This window comes from Chanodichthys erythropterus, chromosome 3 (assembly GCF_024489055.1).
Source record: "Chanodichthys erythropterus isolate Z2021 chromosome 3, ASM2448905v1, whole genome shotgun sequence".
NCBI lineage: Eukaryota > Metazoa > Chordata > Actinopteri > Cypriniformes > Xenocyprididae > Chanodichthys > Chanodichthys erythropterus.
In genome coordinates this window covers 25,261,915-25,287,924 of record NC_090223.1, presented here as the reverse complement: position 1 = coordinate 25,287,924, position 26,010 = coordinate 25,261,915, and the positions used below count along the sequence as shown (strand labels likewise).

Sequence of the window (26,010 nt, the reverse complement as noted above, 5' to 3'; positions counted from 1 at the left end):
ACACACACACACCTATACATTTGCTATGTAGTGTTACTAATAAATGTCGGTAAGTAAAAAGGTAAAGCAAATAATAAATACACAAGTAAATAAGCAAACTCAGACAATAAATAAATCTGCAAACATTGAGTAATACTATGTAAAAAACAAAACTTTGAAATAGCATGTAATGTATTGTGTTTTGGGCAGCCATACAGAGAAAATAACTGCACCGCAGTGAATATTTTGTATATGGGTGGGAGTTATGTGTGCATAAACACTCACCCATCTGAATAGCAATCTCTCCGATGGCCCATGTGGCATTGTTGCACACAGATATGAACTCAGGGTTGAGATTGACACCCAGAACAGGCATGAACTCAGCTGGAGGGGGTAAACGGACAACAATGACAAACTGACCAGCACAACACACACAGAAGCAACAGCTAGCATGAGAAACTGGCTCTCCAACTGTCAGGCTTTACTCAGTATGTCAAAGAACACAACTCACCGATGCAGGGCTTCACATGAAGGAAACACGCCTTCGTCAAGTCTCCTAGCAGAGCGAACGAACTCTGTCGCACTTCTGGCATGGTGTCCTTTAATTATATGACAAATAAAGCATTTAGGCTTTGTTCATACAGCACAATTAGCTTTTCTATTATTAAGTTATTTATATTACTTTATATATGCTGTTGGGCCTTTGTACATTTCACTGAATTGTTTGCTTGAGCACTTGAGGATAAACTAAACCAGACTACAAGACCACTAAACCGATTTGGAGTTGTCTATACCTTGCACTTGGATTTAAGCTGAAATTATCAACAAAACCTTACAGACACACACCATCCCGACGTAATTACCCGTACCTGCATGCACTGGAAGAGCAGGGTCATGATGTTGCTGCGGGTGACCAGCTGCTCTACATGAGTTCCGAGCCCCTCGGCCAGACCGCTGAGCAGATCAAGGGCCACAATCATGAAGTCTTTATCAGGGGCCTCATACTGGTCAGGCTGCTGGTTATACATCTACAACAAGAACGGGACGAAAAGATCTAGGGAATGAACCACAGACGACATGCAATGGTGTTCATTCTCAAACAAGCGTACATGTCGACTGACCATGGCTTGAGCGAGGTTCTTCTGGACCAGGGTGACACAGCGCTGGTAAACTGGTTCACAGTAAGGCAGGAAGCCACTCTGCAGTGCTGTGGCCACTGAAGACAGACACTAGAAGGAAAAGTGACAAATTCTTAAGACACTTCTGTCTTTGAAGTATGAATATCACACAATCCAAAAGGGCAGAACTACTTTACCTCCAACAAGGGGAACAGATCCTTGTCTTCATCTTTTAACTCATTCCATTTCTGAATCAGAGGGGGCATGAGCTTTTGGATGTATTCCTGTTCAGAAACAAAAAGTCACATTTAATTAAAGATAAAAAAAAAAAAGTTTGAGAATCATGCTCAAAATGAACATGATCTTACTGGCTGGTTAAGATGATGTCCGACAGAGTCAGCAAGGGTCCCGATGGCATCATAGAGGATCAACAAGTTCTTATGCTGGTACTTCCCGAAGGCAAACACCAGTGTGTCCAGAATGAAGCTCAAGTAGGGAACCAGCTCTGTACAGGCCTCCTCTTCCAGGGTCGCAAATGCACTGATGGAAAGAAAAACCCAAGAAAACAGATCTGCATTAGCTCAACATGCCAACACTTTACTAACAGAAAGGTGACTGCTTTAACATGTTATTATTTCAGCAGGCTAGTGGAGTGGGAGGAAGCAAAGTCTAGAGACACTTTTTGTTTTTTTGTTTTTTTAAGTTGAACTTAAGTGCCAGATTTTTATAATGCCGCGTCATCCTGAGAGACGCTAATCTATGGTTAAACACACCCATCTAGCGTGTTTAGATTTAAAAAACAATGGAAAAGTAGCGCAGAGGAACAGAAAAACACCTTCTGTGTGCACCAGCCCCAGGCATGTGATCAGCTAAAGAAAAGAAAAAAACTAACCCGACAACAACGGATTTCTAAACGATTCTCGTTACAATTCTGGGAAGAGGGTTGACGCACGTTGCGTTCTCAAATGTAAACAAGCGACTCAAACACAGCACTTGCAGAGCAGCATTTACTGCGATTCGAAACTGAACAATGCTGAAACATGCTGTGTCAGACTATATTTATATAATTACAAAAGCAATTTGATGACTGCACTAAGCCATATCACTATCACACAACCATGCATTGTTAAAATTCATTAAATAGATAAAATACTGGGCAGCTGGTGAGTAACACCATCTCAACACCCTGGCTAACATGCTAAGGGTGTCCCGCAGAAGGTGCCACGAGTTTGTACAGTATTGTCAGGTGCAATCTATTAGATAATGCAACATTATGCAGTTTATTTAGTAATAAAACATTTTGGTTTGGTGTTTTTTGCTTAAAAGCAGAGGCTATGTTCTTTCTTTTCAGATAGTGCATGTTCAGATATTCATACAATAAAATATTCTGGGAGTCATTTTGTGACATAAGGTGTCATCTGGTGTCAACTTTTGTTTTTTTAAAGAGTTAGTTCATCCAAAAAAAATAAAATTCTGTCATTTATTACTCAGCCTCATGTCATTCCAAACCCATAAGACTTATGTTCATTTTCAGAAACACAAATTAAGATATTTGATGAATTCAAGTGATTTCTGTCCCTCCATTGACAGCTACACGACAAACTGATGCTTCAAAAAGTTCATAAAGAGAGCGTAAATCTAATACATATGAGTTGAACTGAAAATTTAGAAAATAAATTAGAAAATGAATCCTAATTTTCTAAAGAGACTCACTTTATATGATGAACAGATTGAATTTAGGCTTTTATTCACATATAAACATTCATCAACTCACATCAGTTGTAGTCAACAGAAGTTCAAGCATGTTTCAAAGTGGTAGTCGCATAGCCATGTATGGAGGGACAGAAAACCCTCGGACTTCATCAAAAATATCTTAATTTGTGTCATGAAGATGAACGAAAGCGTTATGGGTTTGGAACGACATGAGGGTGAGTAATTAATGTAATTCATTTTAGGGTGAACTAACCCTTTAATAACAACAACACTGATAAATTCACCAAAATACATCTACTCTACTAGTTTAATAACAAGCAGACATTGGATAGTTTCAGGAGCCGGTCTGGGTGATGTACTTTCTTCAACAGCGGGTTAAACACACCTGCAGGCAGCCTCTTGAACCCTCTTGTTGCTGTCGAGGATGCGTTTGAGCAGCTCGGTCATGAGGGGTTTGAGGTAGGAGTCAGGCGGCTGGCTGACCACCCAGTGTGCATAGCGACTCAGAGTCCAGCAGGCGATGGAGCGGACTAGTGCCTTCTTATCACAGAGACACTGGATCAGGTGAGGAATTAACTCAGGCAGGTATGGTACCATATCCTGCATACAGCCTGGAGAAAGACAGAACAGGGTCAAAAAAACTCATTTCCATTCAAATATTTTTGCAGGATATACACTACAGTTCAAAAGTTTCAGGTCAGATTTTTTTTTTTTAGAAATGAATACTTTAGCAATGTTGCATTTAGGTGACAAAATGTAAAACATTTCTAATTTTTTTTATTTGAAAAAAGGTCATTTAAAAGATTTCTATTTCAAAGTTCTTTTGAACTTCCTATTCAAAAGAATCCTGAAAGAATAAAAAAAAAAAAAAAAAAAATCATCAAAATGATTTCTGAAGGATCATGTGACACTGAAAACTGGAGTAATGATGCTGAAAATTCATTTTCAGGAATAAATTAAATTTATAAAATATATAAAAAAAAAAAAAAAAAAATAGAAAACTTTCACAAAAAAAGTTTCACAATATTTCAGTTTTTACTATTTTTGATCAAATAAACAGCCTTGGTGACCAGAAGAGACTTTTATATTAAAAACATTAATAATATTACATATATTAAAATATTAACATTTAAAAAAAATTCTCTTACTGACCCCAAACTTTTGAACAGAAGTATAAAGTGCATAGTAAATTGTTGTATGCATGTAACATAGGCGTGCAAATGACCAAGGTCCTTAAGATACAATATTATATGTTAATGTTATAATCATGTTTATCGTATAATTATACAAAAATGACCTTTCACTCACTTTTTGCTGTAAATCTGGTGCAAAATGGTGTTTATCCATTTTACAGATTTACTATGAATAGTAAATTATTTCTATTTAAAAAAAAAAATAAAATAATAGGCAGTAAACAGTACACACAGTATTTAGTAAGCTTTCTATTTTACTGAATTCAAATTCCAGTGTAAGATACCTTCAGCGATGGCTCCAAGCACCAGGATGCCAGACTCCTTAACAACCCAGTCCGGGTGGAACAGCAGTTCCTTCAGCACAGGGAGCAGGTGGGGCAGCAACTCATCCCGAAACACATTTGCCAGGACATCAAGGGCAGCTGCCGAACACTTACCTACGGAGCAAAAGCACATGTAGCACACAGGGTTAAGACCTCTCGGATTTCTCCAAGCACCAATCTAACAGCAAGCTTTGTGGATCAGACAGTATGAGTACTGGAACATCACTGACATTCATGACATTTATGAGTGTAATCATCTCCACAGAAAACACCAAGTATTGCTTCTAAAAATAGGCTATTTCATGTTGGTTTTTCCATTAAAAACACTTACGTAGATTCCAGTCGGAGAGACTGTCGTCGTCATCGTCGTCATCATCCTCACTGTCCTCTCCTTCCTCCCCTTCATCACCTTCGTGCCGAAGGGTGACCGTACGAGACTTGTGAAAGCGAGGCTTTATGTCTTGCTCGTTGTCCGGCACGGCCTCGTCTTCCTCCACATCACCCTAAACGGGAAGTAGAAAATCACCATGTGATGAAAAGCAGCTGGGAAATTCTGGACAGCAATGACTGAGTCAAAAGCCTTGGGTCAGACAGTATGAATACTTGAAAATCGTGGAGAAAATCAGGAAAAATGATATCGTCACACCCGAGGCCAGGCTGGTTGTAGAACTTCTTATGAAGCAAATTAACTAACCTTTAACAAAATGATATCAATCTCAGAGTACTTCATCCCGTTCACCAGAACAGGAACGAGTCTAAGACAGATCAAAGACAGGAAGTCTTTTAGGTATAGATGGATGTGATACAGACACTGGGGTATAAATCAAAAGCAACAACAAACAAAAGCATCTCTCACAATAAACCAAACATAAGAATCTCTAAACAGGTTAGGCCCTTCTTGTAGATATGCTAACTATACCAATAGGCTGCATAGGGCACCTTTCTTGATTGACACCCATTCAAAAGCAGCCATGTATTTCAACAGATTAAAATCAAAAGGAATATGTAATGTACACAACATATAGATTTATTTCTTCAATTAAACAATAAGTTTTACCTAGTTTATCTAACTTTTGGGGGTTCAAAAAGCATAAAACAGACTTTCTGAGTCAGGTTTTGTAGTTTTGGACAAAGCGCGTTAGACATCTGAAGCAAATGCACTTATTGCACGACTCTTACAAGGAAAGAGAAGGGTCACTTACTGTGCAAGGTGTCCAGACAGGACTTCCTTACAGATGGGCTGCTCAGCCAGCGTAAGCCAGAACTCACAGGCCTCCAGAGCCACGTTCTCATCCGGGTCCTGTGTGCGCTGCAGCATGTACTGCAGGAACAGTCATCATAATCAGCATCTCTGATTGGTCAAGATGTACACTACTTCCGGGTCATCACAATCAACTTACCTCAACGATGCTGCGCATGTGAGGGATGAGTCGGTCAACTCGCACCTCCAGCAGCATGACGAGAGCCCGGCACACGTTCTTCCGCACCTCCGAGTCCTCGTCTGCGGCCAGCGCAAACAGACTCTGCAGTAACAAGCAAGGAGGAAGACAGATTAAAACACCGCAATTACAGTATAGCTTATTTGGGTGGTAATTGTTTTACATGGGGACGCAAGGTCATTTTAACATTTACAGGTGCTAGTTGGTCAATTTATTGCAGACTGAACACAAAATGTCTGTTTTTCCTCCCACCACCTGCTGCAATCACGGCCAAATTACCCACTGTTTTTTGACAAACACCAAGGTTGTGTAGTAAATTTAATTACTGTCCAAATCCTTATCTGAGTTTGCAAGAAGAGATCTATCCAAAACTTGTTTTGTAAATTAGTAATGGTCAACCTACATTGATTTTTTTGATGATCAATATAAAGCAGATATAAAACATGCATAATTGCTGAAATTTATATTTATTTTACTTTAAAAAGGTTTATTAGATATTCAAACACTTGTTTAAATAATATAAATGCACATTTACTGAATGCTGACAGTCTATTACTAATATAAAAGCAAACACTACAATAATTTTTTGTATACAGTTTACTTTGTTACTGTGCGTGCTGGAGTTAGCATTCTGAGAGCTGTCAAAATAAAAGTCAAACAGAAAACTTAGTTAATGTCGATAATTAAAAATATCAAACATTGGCCTTTGTGATATGTCAGTCGACCACTGAAAAAAATGGTTAATTTAGTCTTAGTCTGGTGTCCAATGTCAATTTTCATTTTTTCCATTTTTAGACAGCCTACTCTGTTTATCGTTTAGTGCAGTTTTAGTTTACCAAGTCTGGAAAACCTTAAAGCACAAATCAAGAAAATACATTCACACTTGTACACATGGTTTATTTTACTCTAACTCATCTAGCTTCCTTAATATTAACATAAAAATAACACTCTACACGTTATGTAGAGAACACAAAAGTTTATTTCAAAAGCAAAAACATTGAAATTGTTAAACATGGCCTATAATTATTTTTTTTAATTTTTTTTTTCAGTTTTTAAATAGAGAGATTTTGGTAAAGTTTGTATGTTAAACTGCATTTTAGTGTCCTTTTTTTCTCCCATCAACAATATTGCATTTTGATATAGTCAAAGTTAGTATATAACGATGATGTTGTCTGTTCTTAAACATTGGGGGGGGGGATTAATCAATGAACATTTTTAATAATGGTTGTTAAAAACACTATTTTAAATCCTTTTTGAGCACTGCCAAGCACAGTACGGTAACTGCTGCGAATGTGGTTATGTGCAAGCATCTTAAATATGGACCCTTATTACTGAAATGCTGGAAACTGTTTACAAGAATAACGTCACCACTCTACTATGATGACTGGAAGCTTTATTATGATATGCAATAAATTAAAATATTTATTGCAGGGCTGCAACTAACTCGCTTATTGTCAGAATATGTTAAATGTAAATGCAGGACATTGACAAAGTGGTTATATCCTTATCTGTAAATATAAGTTACGTGCGAGATGGCAAGACGCAGTAAACACTTATGCTTTTGTTTGAAGCGCTTATAAACATAAAGCACTCTCATCATGTTTTCCTGCTGCAGCTCACTCTGTGTCCTCCACTATTTTCCATATGCGTTTTAGCCGTAGAAATGGGTTATGCACTACTGTAAAGCGACATGACTAATGACAATACCAGCATTTCCCCCTAGCATTGAGCGCTGTTGAGCAGACACCTCTGATTGGCCATTGCGTTCATGCTCTCAACAGATACGTCTGTGATTGGCTACAATGACCAACACTTCAAGAACATGTAAATAGACATCCGTGACGCTCTTCACCGAGCTCTTACACAGATAAACGGGAGCGTTTGGAAGCAGGCGTCTATCAGCGGATATATTAGGGATCAGCTGATGTTGCCCGTGTGTATCTGTGCAAGCGCTCTGAAGAGCGTCAAAGATGTTTATATAGTTTGCGTTGTCTTTTTAAAAATGTGGAAGTTAGCAGAAATAACGCAAACTATATAAACATCTTTGTCGCTCTTCAGAGCGCTTGCACAGATACACACGGGCATCTATCAGCTGATCCCTAATATATCCGCTGATAGACGCCTGCTTCCAAACGCTCCCGTTTATCTGTGCAAGCGCTCTGAAGAGCGTCAAAGATGTTTATATAGTTTGCGTTAACTTATTTCTGCTAACTTCCACATTTTTAAAAAGACATCATTGTGAGAAATAAAATGCAAGACACTATAGTGTGTCCATTTTCCTATTTTTAAATAGGATATTATAATAAACAGTACATTCTTTTCTTATTATTAAATAAAATATGAATCTATAACTGTCCAAGCGATAACAGACTTTCAATAGCTGCTAATCATGTGACTGACGACGAGAGCAGTATGTTCCTAGGTTCGTAGGATCACAGAACTCGCACATGCACCTTGAATAAATCGCCATCTAAATATATACGTTTTTAATCACTGAGGTGCCATGGAGATTGCTTTTTACAGGCATCCCCCATGAGAAATAATTACTGTCCAAACAGGACGTATAATGCGAATAAAATCATTATTAAATCCAGCATGTTCACACTGCAGGTACCTCAATAAAGGTGTCAATGTTGTCCATCAGGGCTTGCGCTCTTCCGATGATAAACTGGTTCACACAGGCAATAGCATGAGACCTACACACACGAGAACCACCATTAGATTCCCATAAATGTTTTATCCCAGAACAGAAGTAGAGACCTGAAAAAAAAAAAAAAAAAAAAAAAATCCCATCCTTCCCTTCAGACTGACCTGATTTTAGGGCTGCAGTGTTTGAAGAACTGGAGGAACTTGGGAATCATGATGTTGAGGGGTCGGTTCAGAGCGTCACTGTCCAGGAGCTCAGACGAGTCCTCACAGATCTTCTGCAGAGCTCCAAACGAGCCCTGTGTGTGAATGAGACCCAACTAAGATACAACTCACACCCGAGGAGCATTTCTGGATGTGATACAGAAAGCATGACCACTTTACCCATGTCTTGCATAATTTCCAAACACATTTGCATTAGAAAATGTGCAAGACAAAACAGAATAGGAATAGTAGAATTAGCGTGGTTTAACTGCTGTTCCGCTACAGATCATAAAATAAATCTGTATGAATGAAGAGCAGTTTAATCTAAATCTTCTGAAGAGACACGTTTGCTTTATGATGAACAGATTTTAAAAGCAATGCTAGTAGATGCAAATTTGGTAAACGGAAGCATTTGAATTAACCCTTTAAAAGGCAGCTATGAAGAGCACAGAGGCAATGCACAGACCTCACAGATGTTGTAGTCCTCTGAGTTGAGCATGTTGCAGAGCTGGGGCAGCAACTCTGGCCATGTCTGCAGCTCCCCTTTGGTGGAAATCGTTGTAATTAGGATACCTGAACAAAGAGAGAAAGCAATCACCACATTTCCTGATACTGAGTGCTTACTAGTAGCAACAGAACTCCATGATAACTGCTTGCTGTAGGGATGCACAAATAATCCGATAGCAATAATTTTCATGTTAATCGATAAATGTAAAAAAAAATAATTTGTGCAATCTTAAAATTTAAGCATCACAACATTATAATGAATTAGTATGAAAAAGGAATATTCATTCTGATATTTGCTAAAGATCACATTTAACAGTTATTAAAAATAAGTGCAATTTCCGGTCAATAGCATTTAAGTCACGTAGATGCTTGTCTTACTCTAGAGCACGCAGAGAGACTCACCGATAGTGGCGCGGATGAGAGGGGAAGGGTCTCCGATGTTGTTTAAACATTCCTGCTTGATGAAGTGCGCGACTTCAGGAGGGAAGTTCTGATAGTGAACCTTCACATTGTTCTTCAGTATCAGACCGCTGAGAGATCGAGTGGGCTCATCTGTAGAGTGTGAAGAACAGACATTTATATAATCAGTCACATATAAAGACTGGAATAAGGTGAGCTTTATGCAAAAATAAACCCAGAACACACCTTCAGTTTTCAGCCTCGTCAGGACGAAGATGAGATAGTTGTTAAAATCAGGAAACTGATTCAGCTGCTCTAGTTTCTGAGTGTAAAATTAAAGAGAATTACGGTTACTGTAATAATGGTAACACTGTACATGAATAGCTGCAGTTCAACCTGCACATTGACATTATTTTAGTAAAACAGATGAAGTACATTTCTTCTATATTATGACACTATATATATTTAACACTTTGCAATAAGGTCACATTGGTTGACGCTAGTTAATGCAATAACTAACATTAACAATGAGCAATACATTTGTTACCATATTTATTAATCTTTAACAATAGGTAATAAATACAAATTTTCATTGTTAGTTCATGTTAGCTCAGGTCCACTGAATATTAACAGATAAAACTTTTAATTTTAATAATGTATTAATAAATGTTGAAATTAACATTAAAGGATTAGCTCACTTTCAAATGAAAATTACCCCAAGCTTTACTCAACCTCAAGCCATCCTAGGTGTATATGACTTTCTTCTTTATGATGAACACAACTGATGAAATATTAATAAATATCCTGACGCATCCAAGCTTTATAATGGCAGTGAATAGGGTTCTCAAGTATGAGCTGAAGAAAGTGCTTCCATCCTCATCCATCCAACATAAATGTGCTCCACACGGCTCCGGGGGGTTAATAAAGTCCTTCTGAAGCGAAGCGATGCGTTTGTGTAAAAAACATCCATATTTAAATGAGTTATGAAGTCAAATATCGAGCTTCCACCAGACACATTTTCCATAAGTTGAATAGGGAAGGTGTAGGACATAGCATAAGCTTTGTGAACTGAAAGATGTTTACACTTTCTGCGTACGTTGAATACGGAAGGTGGTCTGGCGTAAGCTCGACATTTGACGTCATGACTTGTTTAAATATGGATTTTTTTTACACAAATGAATAGCTTCACTTCAGAAGGCCTTTATTAACCCCCCGGAGCCGTGTGGAGCACATATTTATGATGGATGGATGAGGATGGAAGCTTTTTCTTCAGCTCATACTCGTGAACCCTGTTCACTGCTATTATAAAGCTCGGATGCGTCAGGATATTTATTAATATAACTCTGATTGTGTTCATCAGGACACAAGAAAGTCATATACACCTAGGATGGCTTGAGGGTGAGTAAAGCTTAGGATAATTTTCATTTGAAAGTGAACTAATCCTTTAAGATTAATACATGCTTTTAGAAGAAATTTGTCACATTTTAGTTTAGGGTCCAATTCTCACTATTAACTAACTATTAATTTTGCCTCAAACTCCTAATTACTGCTTATTAATTGTAGTAAGGTAGCTGTTAAGTTTAGGAACGGTAGGATTAAGGGATGTAGAATATGGTAATGCAGGATCACGCATTAATATATGCTTTTTAAGTACTAATGAACAGGCAATATCCTAGTAATATGCATTCTAATAAGCAACTAGTTAATAATGAGAATTGGACACTAAAGTGTTACTGAAATTTTCAATGTTACTGAACATGTTAACAAATGTAGTTAACTAACTAACGATAAACTGTAACGTGTTAGCAACACTTTTCTATTTAACTTTACTGTACTGAAATAAAAGACCCACAGCTTTTTTTATGCCACATAATATTTCTGGCCCATTTAAAATCAGGTATCCAAACATATGATTGTACAGTGAAAAAAGTTAACTTAAGTGCTTTTGAAATCTAGGACACTAAGTTTACGGTTCACAACTGAATAAATAAGGGTTTAAAGTTACGTGATTATATCAGAAATTGTCCTATAGTAATACATCTGTTCAGATCAGATGTATGTAGAATTTAAAGTGCCCCATTATGCTTTTTTCAGATATTACTTTTCATGTGTAATATAGATGTTTGTGAATGTAAAAGGTCTGCAACATTTCAACATGAAACTTGCACTTCTAAAGGATGAGGACTTGCACTCTAATTGATAAGGTAAAACCGACACAATCATTACTGTTCGTATCACTGTGTTTCACAAGTGCTAGGGATCTGATATTCAGATATGGTAACGGACATTTAATTTCTAACAAGTGCTGTAAGCGGTAGACCAATCACAACAGACTGGGCCATCTGACCAATCAGATCAGAGTAGGCTCTTGGAAAGGAGGGGTTTAGGGAGACCAAATACTCAACTGAAACTTTTCAGACACAGTGAAAAAGGAGGTAATGCTGTAAGGTATATTATGAGGAAAATTAAAGTGTTTTTGGCCTTTGATGCATGTAACCCTATTGTAGGAGACCTTCAAAACAAAATTAGGAACCTTTAAAATAGTATTAAAGAGGCAAGATTCTCAATATCTGTACAGTCAAAACCCATATATCGTGGATCCCTTGAGTTCAGTAAATACTGAGTTGTGTTGATGAGGATACCTGCTGCACAGCTCTCTGTGTGGCTGTATTTGGAGACTGGGAGTCTCTCAGGAGCTGCAGGACCTGCTGGAGGCCTTGTTCATCCGGCTGCCACTCCATCCTGCAGACAAACCACGCAGGACACAAACAATTATATATCCTTCATAATACTTCCTCCTGTCTGTGAAACGATTGCAACAACATTTTTTTTTGCACTTTTTGTGGTTTTAGAACTTCTTTAGACCAATTTATCCACAACTACTCCGTGCGCAAATACACGTTGTTATGTTATCAAGGACACGGGAAGGCATGGATAGACATACAATATCAATGCATATGACTTTGCATCAAAGCTAAAGGCCTTTTCCACATCCTGCACATGTTTCAAACCTGCAAAACTGTGTTTAGCTTAATCTCAGCATCAGTGATTGTTTAGGACTTGTATTTTAAGAAAGGTTAAACCAGAAAATGGAAACTGCAAGAAATTAGAAGGTTGTGTATGTTTAAGTTAATCCGCCATAAAAGATAAATTCAGATACACAATTATATTAAACAAAAATGCAATCGTTTCCAAAGTAATATAGTTTCCAGGTATGTCTTGATTTAATCTCAAATTAAAAGGATTTCTGTTTTCCAGTCTACTTTTTGCTTTTTGTATAACACTGAGCTAATCTAATGAAATAATTACCAAATTATTGTTCATATGAATTAAAAATGTATATGCATATGCATATATACACATACATATACACACATATGCATTAAAAACGGGTTTAAATAAGTTTTCAAAATGTATGCACCTTATGATTAACATTTGTATGACAAATCTTTTCTCCAAGAACTAATCTATGCATGTAGTATATAATGGAGACTATCATAAACGCATGTAGAATACTTAAAAACTGCATAAAATGCCTGACTATAATGGTTTTCAAACGTCTGACTTAATTTCTGCTCATTAATAAGTTGTTGAAGACAAAAGCGTGAAGAATCAGGAAATGCACATGGTCATGCATGCACTGCATACCATGCCGAGGCCTTGTCTTCCACCCTATGCAAGAGTAGCTCAAAAACCTCAGGCGCTGGACACATTAACACGCAATAGAAATCACTTTTAATAAGACCAGTACACAAACAAAAACATCACGCGAAACTTCAAATAATAGGGCAACAAGTAAAGGCTGGCTAATCCCAGATTAATAGCGTTATACACGATACAGACGTTTTAGTACGTGATCTAGCAAACTTACTCGATCTAATCCACGTTAACAACTATTACTGTGTTAAACTCCATGTACATTACAGTATATAGATATTATAAATGACTGAACTCAGGCGTGTTCACTTACACATGCCGCGTGCGGAGGCCTATCGATCAGCTCGTGCAGCGTGGAGCTCGCGCTAGTCTCGCGCAATGGCACTTTCAAATACTTCCGCAGGACGAGCGCTACAACGAGGAAATGACGACGTGTTTAGTCATGCAACACTGTGGCCAGTTTCAAATACACGGAATCTGCGAGGGATTTTCTAGTAAATAAAAATATTTGAAATGGTAGCATTTATGCGGTGTTTGTTTCAGCTTGGAAACGTACTACTCTCATTCTTTAAAATACTTGTAGAAAATACTTGTAGCATAACTAAATTGCATTATCTGCAGACTTTTTTTTAGTTTCGTATTTAATATGTATGTCTACGCACTTCTTTCAAATTGCTCCTACTCTGTTTTGTATTCTCTTGAATATTTGCCCCTTTTTTTACTTTTTTGTTTATTAAACTTTTCCGAACAACTTTAAGCAATGCAAAATACACATTCAAAATGCACTTTTATAATTGAACAATATAAATTAATTCCCAAACTCACTAAGGTAGGAAATAAAATCAAGAAGAGGAATAAAATAAAGTCAATAAAATCAATTTTGCCGAGATCCGTGCGCGTGACGTCATTGAAACATGGCGGCGCCCAGAGAGACGTACACAGATAAACGTTTTTAAGCTAATAATATGCATGAGTGAGTCAAGGTTCAAAAATTACACGATACTTAAAAATATTATTTACTAAGCGCTTTCAGTTACAGGTGCAGTAATATATAATTAAGATTCCCATATGCTTCTTTAACAGCAAGTCTGAATAAACTCGTCATTTGTAGTCTTGTTAGTGCGCACCTGCGCATGCGTCATTTTCTCGTCTGATTTGAACAAGAACTGATTTATATGTTGACAGCAAATGTCTTTCTTGTTTTACTCTTTTAATCTTATTTTACAATTTCTAGCTTGGTGAACTCGTGTTAATGCAAGAAGAGCCAAACTAACCCCTTTAAATGGCCAGAATTGGTTGTGGGCTCCTGCACACATTTGCACTATTGACCTTAATATTTCTGACTTCTGTTCTTCATATCCTGGTGCACAAGGACAATAATGTTTCATTAGCCTTTTCAGAAGAATGGCGACACAGTTCAGATATCTCACGCAGGAGCATTCAATCCCAGAAGAACTTTAGTAATAATCTTAATTTATCTGCTGATCCCTGGACTCACACTAGAGATCAGTGTAGTTTAGCTGTGGAGAGCCGCATCGACTGTGGCCGTGATAGATCTTTGAGTCGAGCCGATTGTGAGGGCAGAGGATGCTGCTATGTGCCTCTACCACAGTCTGGATTTAGAGGACCACCATGGTGTTTCTACCCCGTCTGTTACGCAGGATACCAAATGGGGCCCTTGTTACCCACAAAGACGGGCCAAAGGGCCATGCTGACCCGTTCTGCACCCTCATACCTGCCCCGGGACATTCCCACATTGCAGCTAGATGTGATGGCCGAGTCCTTGGGTCGTCTTCACCTCACTGTAAGCAATTCTTTCAGTCTTTTCAATTACAATTCGTACAATTACAAATCAGATATTGTAATTTTTGGAGAAATTTAACACAGTCACATGATCTGTCCTTGAATTCTGGGAAATATCAACTCTTGAATCGGATTTGTAAAAGTCATGTAGTGTATTCCAGTCTTTAGATGACCTAATCTTACTTTATCTTGCTGACTTCACTTTACCACAGCTGAAGGATCCAGCAGCTCCACGATATGAGGCCCCCTTTGTGACGTCCCAATCCAGGGGTCACAAGGACACACATAACTCCCTCTATGATGTTGACTTTCAACCAGATCCATTTGGGTTTATTGTTCGACGAAAATCCAATGGCCGTGTTCTGTAAGTGTACTTCCTTTTTTTCTTTTCTTGTTTTGTATGTTTTCTGGTTATATTGTGCATCTTCTGTTTGGTAGAGTTGTCAAAAGAACCGACTTCGGTACCAAGTTGGTACTGAAATTTTAAAAACTTGATACTTTGAGCGCTGTTGAGCGGATTCATAAACACCTCTGATTGGCCATTGTGTTCACACTCTCAACAAATATGTCTGTGATTGGCTACAATGTTCAACGCTTCAAAAATATGTTGTAAATAGACCTCTGTGACGCTCTAGACTTCAAATGTGAAAGATGTCTATTTTCAACATGTTTTTGAAGTGTTGATCATTTTAGCCAATCACAGACATATCTGTTGAGCACGTGAACACGATGGCCAATCAGAGGTGTTTAAGAATCTGCTCAAGAGCGCTCAAAATGCAAGGGGGAAATGCTTGTATTGTCACATTTTTAAAATGTCAATACCGACTTGGTATTGAAGTCGGTACTTTTATTTTGTCAACACAATACTCTAAGGTAAAATTGTGTTATTTGACACAGTTTTGAAGCAGGCCCTGTAAAAGTCATTCAACCAAACGTCTGATCTCTTTCTTTATATTGCACAAATGCATTGTATTTTTCCCCCCCCTAGCCTGAATACTACAATAGGCCCCCTCCTGTTTGCAGATCAGTATCTACAGCTCTCCACCAGCATTGCTTCCTCTGTGATATCTGGACTGGGTGAACATTACACCCCCATCACGCTGGACCTCAACTGGAGCTCTGTTTCATTATGGAACAGAGACATGGCACCACATGTAAGGCCTTCACATCATTTCACATTCCTCTTTAACTTTCCTTCTTTTCACAGTTGCATTTAATATTTTATACGGCCCTTTGTAGAGAAGTGCCAACCTGTATGGCTCCCACCCTTTCTTCCTTGTCCAAGAAGGTGATGGACAGGCACATGGAGTCTTCCTTCTCAACAGCAACGCAATGGGTACAGCATATTGTTGTCTAAATTGGATTCTTTATGGGTCTCATTCATTGATATCACTAAAGTCTTCAAATTTGCCAATTGTAGAAGTGTTAACGCAGCCCGCTCCAGCATTAACATGGGTGACCGTTGGAGGAATACTGGACTTCTACATCTTCTTAGGCCCTAGTCCTCAGAGTGTGATACAGCAGTACCATGAGGTTATAGGTATTTAACAATAGACAGTCCACATACTGTATTAGATTTGTAGTTTACCCACAGTGCAACTTATTGTGTTGTATTTTTGAGGTTATCCTATGATGCCACCCTACTGGTCACTGGGCTTCCACCTCTGTCGCTGGGGTTATACGTCCACCAACATCACAAGAACAGTGGTACAGCTCATGCGCCAGGCCAAGATCCCACTAGTATGTAAACAGAATGCATAATGGCTGTGTTTGGAAGTAACATACTGCATACTGAACAGTATATACCAGTGCTTCTCAACCGGGGGGCCTCAGCAAACTTCCAAGTGGACTATTTAAATTTTCATTTTAATTCATTTATAAGTGTGATTTCTAGACTGGGAAATTAATACAATTTTAAAAAAAATTTATAATGAATATACTTTTTGCTGGTTATGCTATATTTTATTGGGTAGAAATTGTGAGTAAACATTTTAATATTGAATATGGGGCTTTGAATGTTGTTGTGGACGATGGGAGGCCCAAAAGTTTTGAGAACTACTGGTATATGCTCTTTCTTCACTGGCTATATACTAAAAAGTACTAGTAACAAAAACTGTAGTATCCTATATTGTTGTAACATAACATTGCCACCCAGTTTTCAACTCTATTTTTTTTTTTCTTTCGTTAATCCAATTTTGTGTAAAATTGTTGGTCATATTGCTTCTAGTTTGTTTGTCATACTAGAAATGGAAGGACAAGTTGCATTGTGGGATACAGTATCCAGCTTGATATGCTCTGTTGTAGTTATTATAACCAAGTTCCAAGCACATTTTACCAATTCCAAACCACATCAATCTCAATAACTACTATCAATTTTGTAAATAATCATTTATGAGTGACATATAATTGTTAATGAGGGCTGGAAGTGAAAAATGCTTTATATGTGCATAACTATTAAGCAGTTTTTCTTTTACAGGTAAAAGGTAAAATTATTAAATGCCCATGAAAAGTATGCAATACTATAAAAATTGCAAAATTAAGGTGTGTCCATTGGACAGGAAATGCTCACTGGGGCAGCAGGTCACAAAAAACAGCTGGAGAAGAAAAGACACAGGATAATTGCAGATTATCGACTTGCATAATAATTATGCACACACTGTATAAATTATAACGGAGTATAGTAATAGTATACTGCACATACTGTGAAAAATGTAAAGTAGTATGCCATTCTGAATATATACTGTATAGAGAAAGACAATATTCTTCGAGCAAGTTTTACTTGAAAACTATAATAACCTTTAATTCACTTCTGTAGGATGTACAGTGGAATGACCTTGATTATGCGGACCAAAGAAGAGTCTTTACTTTTGATCCACAACGGTTTGGAGATCTGCCCCAAATGATTGAAGAGTTCCATCAGCTGGGCATGAAGTATGTGCTCATTCTGGTACGTGGATGATATTCTGTGATGGAAACTCTTTCATCTTGCATTGTTTGCACTTGCTTGTGTGATGCTTGTGTGTTAGTGGTATCAATGTCACATATATATATATATATATATATATATATACATACATATATATATATGTATATATATATATATATATGTATATATATGTATATATATGTATATATATGTGTATATATGTGTGTAAAATATATTAGTCATAGTGAATAGCATGTGGTCTTGTGTTAGGATCCAGGCATCAGTAGCACAAGTCCTCCTGGTTCATACAAACCCTTTGATGATGGGCTGAAGAGGGGAGTGTTCATCACCAACTCCACTGGACAGATCCTAATTGGGAAGGTTAGTGTCACACATGAAATATTTACCTCACTAAAAGTTAGCCGTGATAATGTCTTTTACAAGATGTATTTTCTTTCTGCACCACTGTATTATGAGTAGTATTATAGTCATGATGGGATATGGAGGGGAGGATAAAGATTTTGCATGTATTTATAACCAGGTTTGGCCAGGTCCAACTGCATTCCCAGATTTCACCAATCCTACAACACAGGACTGGTGGATGGACTGTATCAGAGTCTTTCACAACATTGTACCTGTGGATGGACTCTGGGTAGTAAGTACTAATAGAGTAAACTATAAATAAACATACAAAGGGTATTTTAAAAAGGCAACAAAACATGAAGGTATGAATTTAAAGGGGCCACACTCTTTACCTACTTTGTTTTTTTTATTTCTTTAAATCATGAATAATGTTGTTTTTCGATAAGCACATGCTGCATTTTGTCCGCTTTAAATGCTCAAGCACTTAACATCAGAATGAATTCTGATTGCCTGTCAATGTTTTTATCATTCATCAACTGGGAAAAAAGTGATTCCAACAATATTGTTTGGAATATGTGTCATTATCATTATAGCTGTGCTGTAAACTCTGCTATTACTTAATATTTAGAATGATTTTTAGAACTATATCTTTATAATTATCATTCTTGGTGTGATTGGGCCTTTTATAAATAAGTTCTAAATGTCTTTGAAATTCTGCTCACAGGACATGAATGAGCCATCAAATTTTGTCCAGGGATCTGTGGATGGATGTCCTGACTCTGATTTGGAGAAACCACCTTATACACCAGGTCAGAACAGTTAAGTCTATAAAATGACTATTACTGATTTTATGTGACCTGCATGAAGAGATCTGTCTGGGTTTACAGGTGTGATTGGATGTCAGTTAAACTCAGGAACTTTGTGTATGTCCGCTCAGCAGTATCTGTCCAATCATTACAATCTGCACAATCTCTACGGGCTGACCGAGGCCATCGCCACCCACAGGTCAGAGAAATGCTTCTTCAGTTTATACAAACTGTAAATATCTCACATGACATATGGAGATCCATTTGATATGGTTTGACATTATTACCAACTTTCCACTCATTTGTATTTCAGGGCACTGTTGAAGGTAAAGGGCACTCGTCCGTTTGTCCTATCCCGGTCGTCTTTTCCAGGACTTGGCCATTTCTCTGCACACTGGACAGGAGATGTGCAGAGTGACTGGGAGCAACTGCGCTTTTCAATACCTGGTGAGAAAGAAAAATCATAAACATGCTAAAATATGGTTTCAAAGAGGAGAAGTTTTGCTTTGTCCTGGCCCTACAAGTGCTTGCCAACATCCACAAATGCTAACATAAATCCACATACTGTCCTCTGTCTAGAGATGTTCTAAATCTCACAATGTAAGCTCCCTCACTTGGCCCCCTATATATGGAAATGTTTTGGAAGATAAGCTGAGAAGTGACTTGCTCATGTCTTTGTCTTCATTTTTTTTGTTCCTAATACTTGCAAAGCGTGATTTGTCCCTGTTGTTGGTTTATTGCTGTGTTTGTGTGTCTGTATCAGCTGTGCTCCTGTTTGGACTCTATGGCGTTCCATTAGTGGGAGCTGATGTATGTGGATTTGGTGGAGAAACAACTGAAGAGCTGTGTGTGCGCTGGACACAACTCGGAGCCTTTTACCCTTTTATGAGAAATCATAACGACAAACCCAATGCTGTGAGATATATCGATCAACAGTTTAGAGTCATCATTAATATTGTGCTATATTAATATATATATATTTATTTATATTAGGGGTGTAACGGTACATGTATTCATCCCGAAATGTCATGGTACGGTCGGTGCGTACAGTCTGATGGCGAATACAGTCAGTCACAGGCGATCCACACTCAAATGAGGGTATTTTCTAACCTCTTTGCACAATCTCTCGCCTGTATAGGCCTCCATTGTCGCTGTAGCTTGCATGTGTTCCGGTCTGTTCTGTTTATGCAGGTTTTCTTCAACTACCTTGTGAATCGACACCCACAGGGCACAGCTGCCACCTTGTGGATAAACTGTTTACTGCAAAAAAATTTGAATGCGCATGTGCGACCTGTGCGTACAAAGTAATACATTTCAAGTAAATCAGGCGGTGCGCTGACCGTCTGGTGATGAAATTCGTGTCACTCGCGTACCGAACCATAATGTTTGTGTACCGTTGCACCCCTAATAAATATATATATGAATATTTCTTCTCATATTTCATTTTCCAGCCCCAAGAACCATATGTATTTAGCCAGCAAGCCCAAGATGCCATGAGGACTGTGATTACACTGCGATACTCTCTCCTGCCCTTCCTCTACACACTCTTCCATCATGCACACACCTCTGCCAGCACCGTGGCTCGTTCCCTCTTCCTTGAGTACACACGCTCATTCCAGCTCAATATCTCTTTATCTGAGCTCAGCGATGATCTCTTTTCTGAGATTGCTCATTTCTTTCAGGTTCCCCACTGATCCAAATTGCCAGACCATTGACAGGCAGTTCCTGTGGGGGAGCTCACTGCTTATCAGTCCGGTTCTGGAACAGGGAGCAGTGGAGGTGACGGCTTATCTCCCCCTGGGGACTTGGTACAGTCTGCACAATGTAATCCATCATTTTATACTATACCCTACATACACTACCAGTCAAAAGTTTGGAAAAATGTAAATTGTTTTATGTTTTTGAAAGAAGTCTCACCAAGGATGCATTTATTTGATCAAAAATACAGTAAAAATAGTAATATTGTGAAATATTTTTGCAATTTAAAAGAACGGTTTTCTATATTTTCATGTATTTTTTAAATGCAAATTGTTCTTTTGATGGCAAAGCAACTGTTTTCAACATTGATAATATTAAGAAATGTTTCTTGATCATCAAATCATCATATTAGAATGATTTCTGAAGGATCATGTGAAGACTGAAGACTGGAGTAATGATGCTGAATTTTTTTAGCTCAATTGTTTTATTATTTACTTATAATGTTAGTACAAAATATTTAAAATTTTTAATACTGTAACCAATTTACCATAGAATTAAATGGGCTGTTTTACCTTCTAAGTAAACACCTTCAATATGTTTTTGCATAGCCTGCTTCACATTGTGAAATGTTTACAGAGTTATTATGGTACATTGTAATTCAAAGGCATACGATGTGACGCCTTAAAGGTAAACAAGACTGAATCCTCCGTGTTTTCTTATAGGGGCAAGCATATTACAGTAAAGGGAAATACATTCTGTTCCCTGCCCCTTTGGACACCATTAACATTCATGTGAGAGAGGGGAGCATCATCCCGCAGCAGGTGTGTAAAGACTAGAATATTATCGAATTTCTGCTGTGGAGCAAGTGAACTTTTGCTATTTCTTATTCATATCCCAGGTTCCCGCATTGACGACTACAGCATCTCGCAGAAACCCTTTCACTCTGATCGTGGCACTGTCTGCAGAAAATTGGGCCAAAGGTGATCTTTTCTGGGATGATGGGGAAAGTCTGGACACTTTTGAGCGGGGAGATTATTCATATGTTCTTTTCTTTGCTGAAGAGGTACGAAATAGGGTGAATTTTGCTTGCTTGTTGAATTGAATGGTTTGGATGAGGATTTTTTTGATTTAACATCTGTTTCCCATTGTTATTCTGTGTTGGAGAAGTCCAAAATGAATTGCTTCATCAGGCAGTAAAATTGAAAATACAGCAAGGGTTGTTATTGCTATGAACAGATTGTATACTCTATGTGCAATTAATAAAAAAATGAAGACAACTAGAAGACCAGCTGAAATTCAACATTCAAATGGATCATAGCAGAATACTCAAAAGATATGATCATGTGCATTCATTTGAAATGTAATCTATTATTTATTTGATATTTTATTCCCCTGTAGTCTTATGTGGTCAGTAAGCCAGTCAAATTAAACAAATCTCTCGATCGTTTGGTCCTTGGAGAAGTACGTGTTTTCGGACTTCAGACTCGACCTACAGAAGTGTGGGCCAATGGACAAAAGGTTCATGACTTCTCGTACAGCCCAGACACCAAGGTATGCATCAGGTTCTGATGTGTAGATTTGTGTTAGTCTACATATTTTGGTTTACTTCTACTCCAGGTAGTATGTACATATGATGGTGATTAATATGTATTTCATATTTAATTTTAACGGACCTTTTTCACAGACTGTGATGATGCATTTCCACAGTTATCATCACAAATCTAGCAAAGTTTTTCATATTTCCATTTTGTTTTTAATGTAATATAAATTTATAATTCTATAGCCCTATTTTGTGTTATTACCTCGGCAATAAATGACAAAAAATTGCAGAGCTTGTGCAAACATATCCACATTTCTTCGATCAGGGGCGTCACTAGGCCCATTGCGATTATCTCCGTAATATGTACACTAATTCAGGATCACCTCAGTCTCCTTTAAAACTCATATAAAACCAGCGACAGGCTTCGGCTCATCCCCGTATTTTAGTCTGCGTTATTCAGCATGCTTTTCGATCCGTAGCAGAGCCAGCATTGAAAGCAGAGGACATTGTGTGTGCATTTATTGATAGATTGTCATGATATCTGCATCCGTGTAGTTCTTTGTCATAAATGTAATTTACATAATATGATGCGGGGGTGATTTAAGATGGTTTCCCATCCACTGTAAAATCTGGGCTTTATTTATTTATTTAGTGAAATTCCATTAATCTAAATGGCATGATACTTTGTGACTTTTCCTACTCTTGCTATAATTCATACCTCAGTGCAATAAAATTTGCTAGAATTTGTTAAAATATTCATTTTATGATAAATCCAAAAGTAAAACATGCGAAAAGAACTACTGAGGAGAGCTGAGATGGCAAATGAGCTAATGAGTGGCCCTCTGCAGCCATCTACTGGTTATAGTGGTAATTTCATGTCATTTTCATGTTAAAAGTGTTTGTTTTCCACCAGGTGACTGAAATCCTCCACTAAAGCATGGCGCATATTATCTCCATGAATGAAAATGATAAATGTAGATCGAAGTTAATTTTTACTGCACAAATGTAGTTAAAAAATAATAGTGTTTAAAACATTACATACAAAAAAATATTTTTGAAAAATATTTTACCCACATATTGCCAATCTAGACAATTGCAGTAATATAAAGTTTGTCTATTGAATATTAATAAATATTAGCTGGTTATTTAAAACAATCAGAAATTAATTCAGTATTCAGGGATTGACTTTGTATGTAGTGTAGAACTTTGTTCATGCCTAGTATACAAACAAATATATTAAATTATTATTTTTTTAAATCATACCCTCGTTGGGGGTTTTTTATATATTAATCTAAACGTCGCTGTCGGTAGCGTGGATTATGTCTAGATGTTCATTAACTGTATATTGCGCTGTTTTTACTGCTAAGCAATGAACGAAAAAAATCTTCACAAGTATATCGGGGCATTAAATCATTTTCAGTCTCATGTACTTTACGTATGCACAAGTGCACACATGAGCAATAATTTGCTGTCTGCAGTTCACTTAATGGCCACCGGTGTCACTAATAACTTTAAGTATCTGAATTCTCTATATAGCTCCTTTAACACTTCTGGAAACTTCTTTTGGAAAGTTGTGGAAACATTATCATATTTGGACCAAATGTAATGCAAAAATTATATTTACTGTTGTTTCCCTTTTAATTACCACTAGGTCTACCCAACTTTGACCACTTCTTTTTCATAAGGGTCCTTATGAGTCATTAAAATGCATTGAAAATAAAATGCTTTCATAAAATTGTTGATTTGTGTGTGTGTGGGTCACAGGTTCTTACAGTGCCTGGCCTGGACTTGCCCATGACAGCCATGTTCACCGTACAGTGGAGCTGATGAGAAATCTCTGCTGTAAATGATCTGTGCTTTGGATATGTTGAATATGAATCGCTTGGGTAAAAGTCTTCCAAATGCATAAATGTAAATGTAATGATACTCAGCATGTTTCTCCTGTACATTGTAATTTAAATGTCACTTTTGTTTAAAATAAATGTTTATTTTTATTAAATGTTCTTAATGCTTTTATTGTTGTGTGATGGTGATAAAATAATCAGAATAATAAGCATTTCCCATGACCATATAGATCATAGTAATATTTATCCCCTTTTTATTTTTAAATTTCAGAAAAGTATGAAGAGTTGTTATTATTGTTCTTTTTGTGGTGTTTTTATTATTATTGTTATTATTTAGATTATACAAATAGCTAAATACACAGGCCTATGCATTTGGATACTGAATAATTAAAAAAAAGAATAAGCTTGGATTAAATGTAATTATATAATAAAATCAAATGATATTATAAAATTAAAATTAACATTACACATCAAGTAATTAGAATTTGTCAGTGTACAAGTTATTTTTTTAAACATGCGTTTAACTTTTTACACTTTTATAAATGCTAATCCCAACACTTTAACAAAAGAAACGTGTTTCTTGTGTTTTATGTGCTTAGCAGCTTATTATAAGCAGGACCGACGTCCTGCCTCTAGCGTTGCGTCCAGAGGAAGCGCAGTGTCTTTCCGGAAGCAACGGAATGTCAGTGGGCGTGGCTTCGGTCTGTCGTCAACGGCGGCGTGCGGAGTGAAGTGTCACCAATCAACATACGCGTCATTCACCGTAGCCTGGATCTTTAATAGATGAGCCGGACGCGCCACTTCTGACATGGACGTGTAGCGACGGTTGTAATCGTTTCTGGTACTGAAGGTAAGACTGCTGCGTGTATGATTTTCGATTACCAATCCATTCTCACGGCTGTCATTATTGGAAGTAGTTTAGTTAGCGTCCCATATGGGTACGGCAGTGCAGATTTGTCTATTACAGCAGATATAACGGACCTCAGCGCGACTTCCGTCCGAAATCAGCCCTCATTTGCGATATGTGATCCGTCAGAGTGGGACGAAAGGGTTTGTCCTTTAAAATATAATACTGATACAGGTCAATCACCCTGATCAAGAGGATAAAAGAGCTGATACAGGCCTGGACATGATCAGTGTGAACACATGTCTGATGTAGTTTGTTTGATATCTCTTGATTTATTCATCTATTGTAATGCTTATTTTGGGACATGCACACATTAATTGCTGAAGACCTTGTAACTTTGTACTTTGCCTTTGGGATTAATATGCCTTTGCCCCAATAAATGATTTTATGACATTTAAAAGCACTTCTTAGGGAAATTAAATTCTGTCATTCATGCACCTGCATGTGATTCCAAACCAGTATAGTTTTTGTTTTTAGTTTTTTTTTTACTCTGTGAAACACGAAAAGAGGTCTCACTTTATTATTTGTTGTCTTTAACAATTATGTCTTGCATAAAATAAAATTGATAATTATGTTATATTGCAAAACACTTGTGCTGCTAGTGAGGTGGGATATACGGGTAAGGTTAGGGACAGGTTTGGTGGTCTGGTCAGGTTTAAGGGGTAAGGAAAGGGTCAACATTGTACAGAAAATAATTACAGCTGGAATTACATGTAGGTGTTTTACATAAGTACAGTGTATCTGCACAATTAGTACTTTGTATCAAATGATTAATTTAAATGTTACATGGTAACAAAGACGCTTGATATAAAGTGGGTCCCAAAAGCAAGTGTTTTTAGGAATGTTCACACTGCTCTACACCATACAACAAAAGCATATAGGATCAGGGGCTGTCAAGCTCCAAAAAAGCACCATAAAAATAGCCCTGTGAACAGGAATAGACAA

At 37.4% G+C, this 26,010-nt stretch overlaps 3 protein-coding genes across 8 annotated transcripts in view; 2 read left to right on the top strand and 1 right to left on the bottom strand.

The window, feature by feature from the left end:
* tnpo2a (transportin 2a) overlaps positions 1-13,588 on the bottom strand; it is a 19,507-nt gene extending 5,919 nt beyond the window's left edge. The window contains exons 1-19 of the mRNA XM_067381486.1: positions 13,492-13,588; positions 12,164-12,263; positions 9,768-9,843; positions 9,525-9,674; positions 9,082-9,188; positions 8,577-8,710; positions 8,380-8,461; positions 5,727-5,849; positions 5,529-5,647; positions 5,021-5,081; positions 4,658-4,829; positions 4,288-4,440; positions 3,196-3,421; positions 1,466-1,637; positions 1,295-1,381; positions 1,101-1,208; positions 849-1,007; positions 491-578; positions 265-363 (exon numbers count right to left, since the gene is read on the bottom strand). Of these exons, the coding sequence (XP_067237587.1) occupies positions 265-363; positions 491-578; positions 849-1,007; positions 1,101-1,208; positions 1,295-1,381; positions 1,466-1,637; positions 3,196-3,421; positions 4,288-4,440; positions 4,658-4,829; positions 5,021-5,081; positions 5,529-5,647; positions 5,727-5,849; positions 8,380-8,461; positions 8,577-8,710; positions 9,082-9,188; positions 9,525-9,674; positions 9,768-9,843; positions 12,164-12,262 (2,215 nt within the window). The 5' untranslated portion in view covers position 12,263; positions 13,492-13,588. The remainder of the gene's footprint in view (positions 1-264; positions 364-490; positions 579-848; positions 1,008-1,100; positions 1,209-1,294; positions 1,382-1,465; positions 1,638-3,195; positions 3,422-4,287; positions 4,441-4,657; positions 4,830-5,020; positions 5,082-5,528; positions 5,648-5,726; positions 5,850-8,379; positions 8,462-8,576; positions 8,711-9,081; positions 9,189-9,524; positions 9,675-9,767; positions 9,844-12,163; positions 12,264-13,491) is intronic.
* A 432-nt stretch (positions 13,589-14,020) lies between these two features.
* On the top strand, positions 14,021-24,893 carry gaa (alpha glucosidase). 4 transcript variants are annotated; one of them, XR_010894587.1, is made up of 20 exons: positions 14,021-14,982; positions 15,194-15,345; positions 15,970-16,135; positions 16,221-16,317; positions 16,402-16,521; positions 16,603-16,721; positions 17,797-17,928; positions 18,178-18,288; positions 18,449-18,562; positions 18,995-19,079; positions 19,158-19,275; positions 19,390-19,523; positions 19,840-19,991; positions 20,528-20,676; positions 20,759-20,900; positions 21,497-21,595; positions 21,673-21,837; positions 22,173-22,325; positions 24,079-24,200; positions 24,758-24,893. XR_010894587.1 is itself a non-coding variant. In XM_067381481.1 (20 exons), exons 1-20 carry the CDS (start codon positions 14,148-14,150, stop codon positions 24,139-24,141), a joined length of 2,418 nt encoding a protein of 805 aa, XP_067237582.1. In that variant the 5' UTR covers positions 14,103-14,147; the 3' UTR covers positions 24,142-24,249. The 4 variants fall into 4 exon arrangements, 3 of the variants coding, with proteins under 3 accessions (XP_067237580.1, XP_067237581.1, XP_067237582.1); XM_067381481.1 differs by lacking the exon at positions 24,758-24,893 and having other exon boundaries at positions 14,103-14,151; positions 14,840-14,982; positions 24,079-24,249; XM_067381479.1 differs by lacking the exon at positions 24,758-24,893 and having other exon boundaries at positions 24,079-24,249.
* Positions 24,860-26,010, top strand: part of tbc1d16 (TBC1 domain family, member 16) — a 54,268-nt gene continuing 53,117 nt past the window's right edge. For 2 of the 3 annotated variants that reach the window (XR_010894588.1, XM_067381485.1), the window contains exon 1: positions 24,860-25,008. The gene's annotated coding sequence lies outside the window, so the exon portion shown is untranslated. The remainder of the gene's footprint in view (positions 25,009-26,010) is intronic. The other variant, XM_067381482.1, reaches the window with a different exon arrangement.

Excerpts from the sequence above, each read along its gene's own strand:
- gaa (XM_067381479.1), top strand. The coding sequence starts at position 14,461 with ATGGCCAGAATTGGTTGTGGGCTCCTGCACACATTTGCACTATTGACC. Across the intron at positions 16,722-17,796 it reads GCCAGGCCAAGATCCCACTA|GATGTACAGTGGAATGACCT; the intron begins GTATGTAAACAG and ends TCACTTCTGTAG. Across the intron at positions 18,289-18,448 it reads GACAGATCCTAATTGGGAAG|GTTTGGCCAGGTCCAACTGC; the intron begins GTTAGTGTCACA and ends ATTTATAACCAG.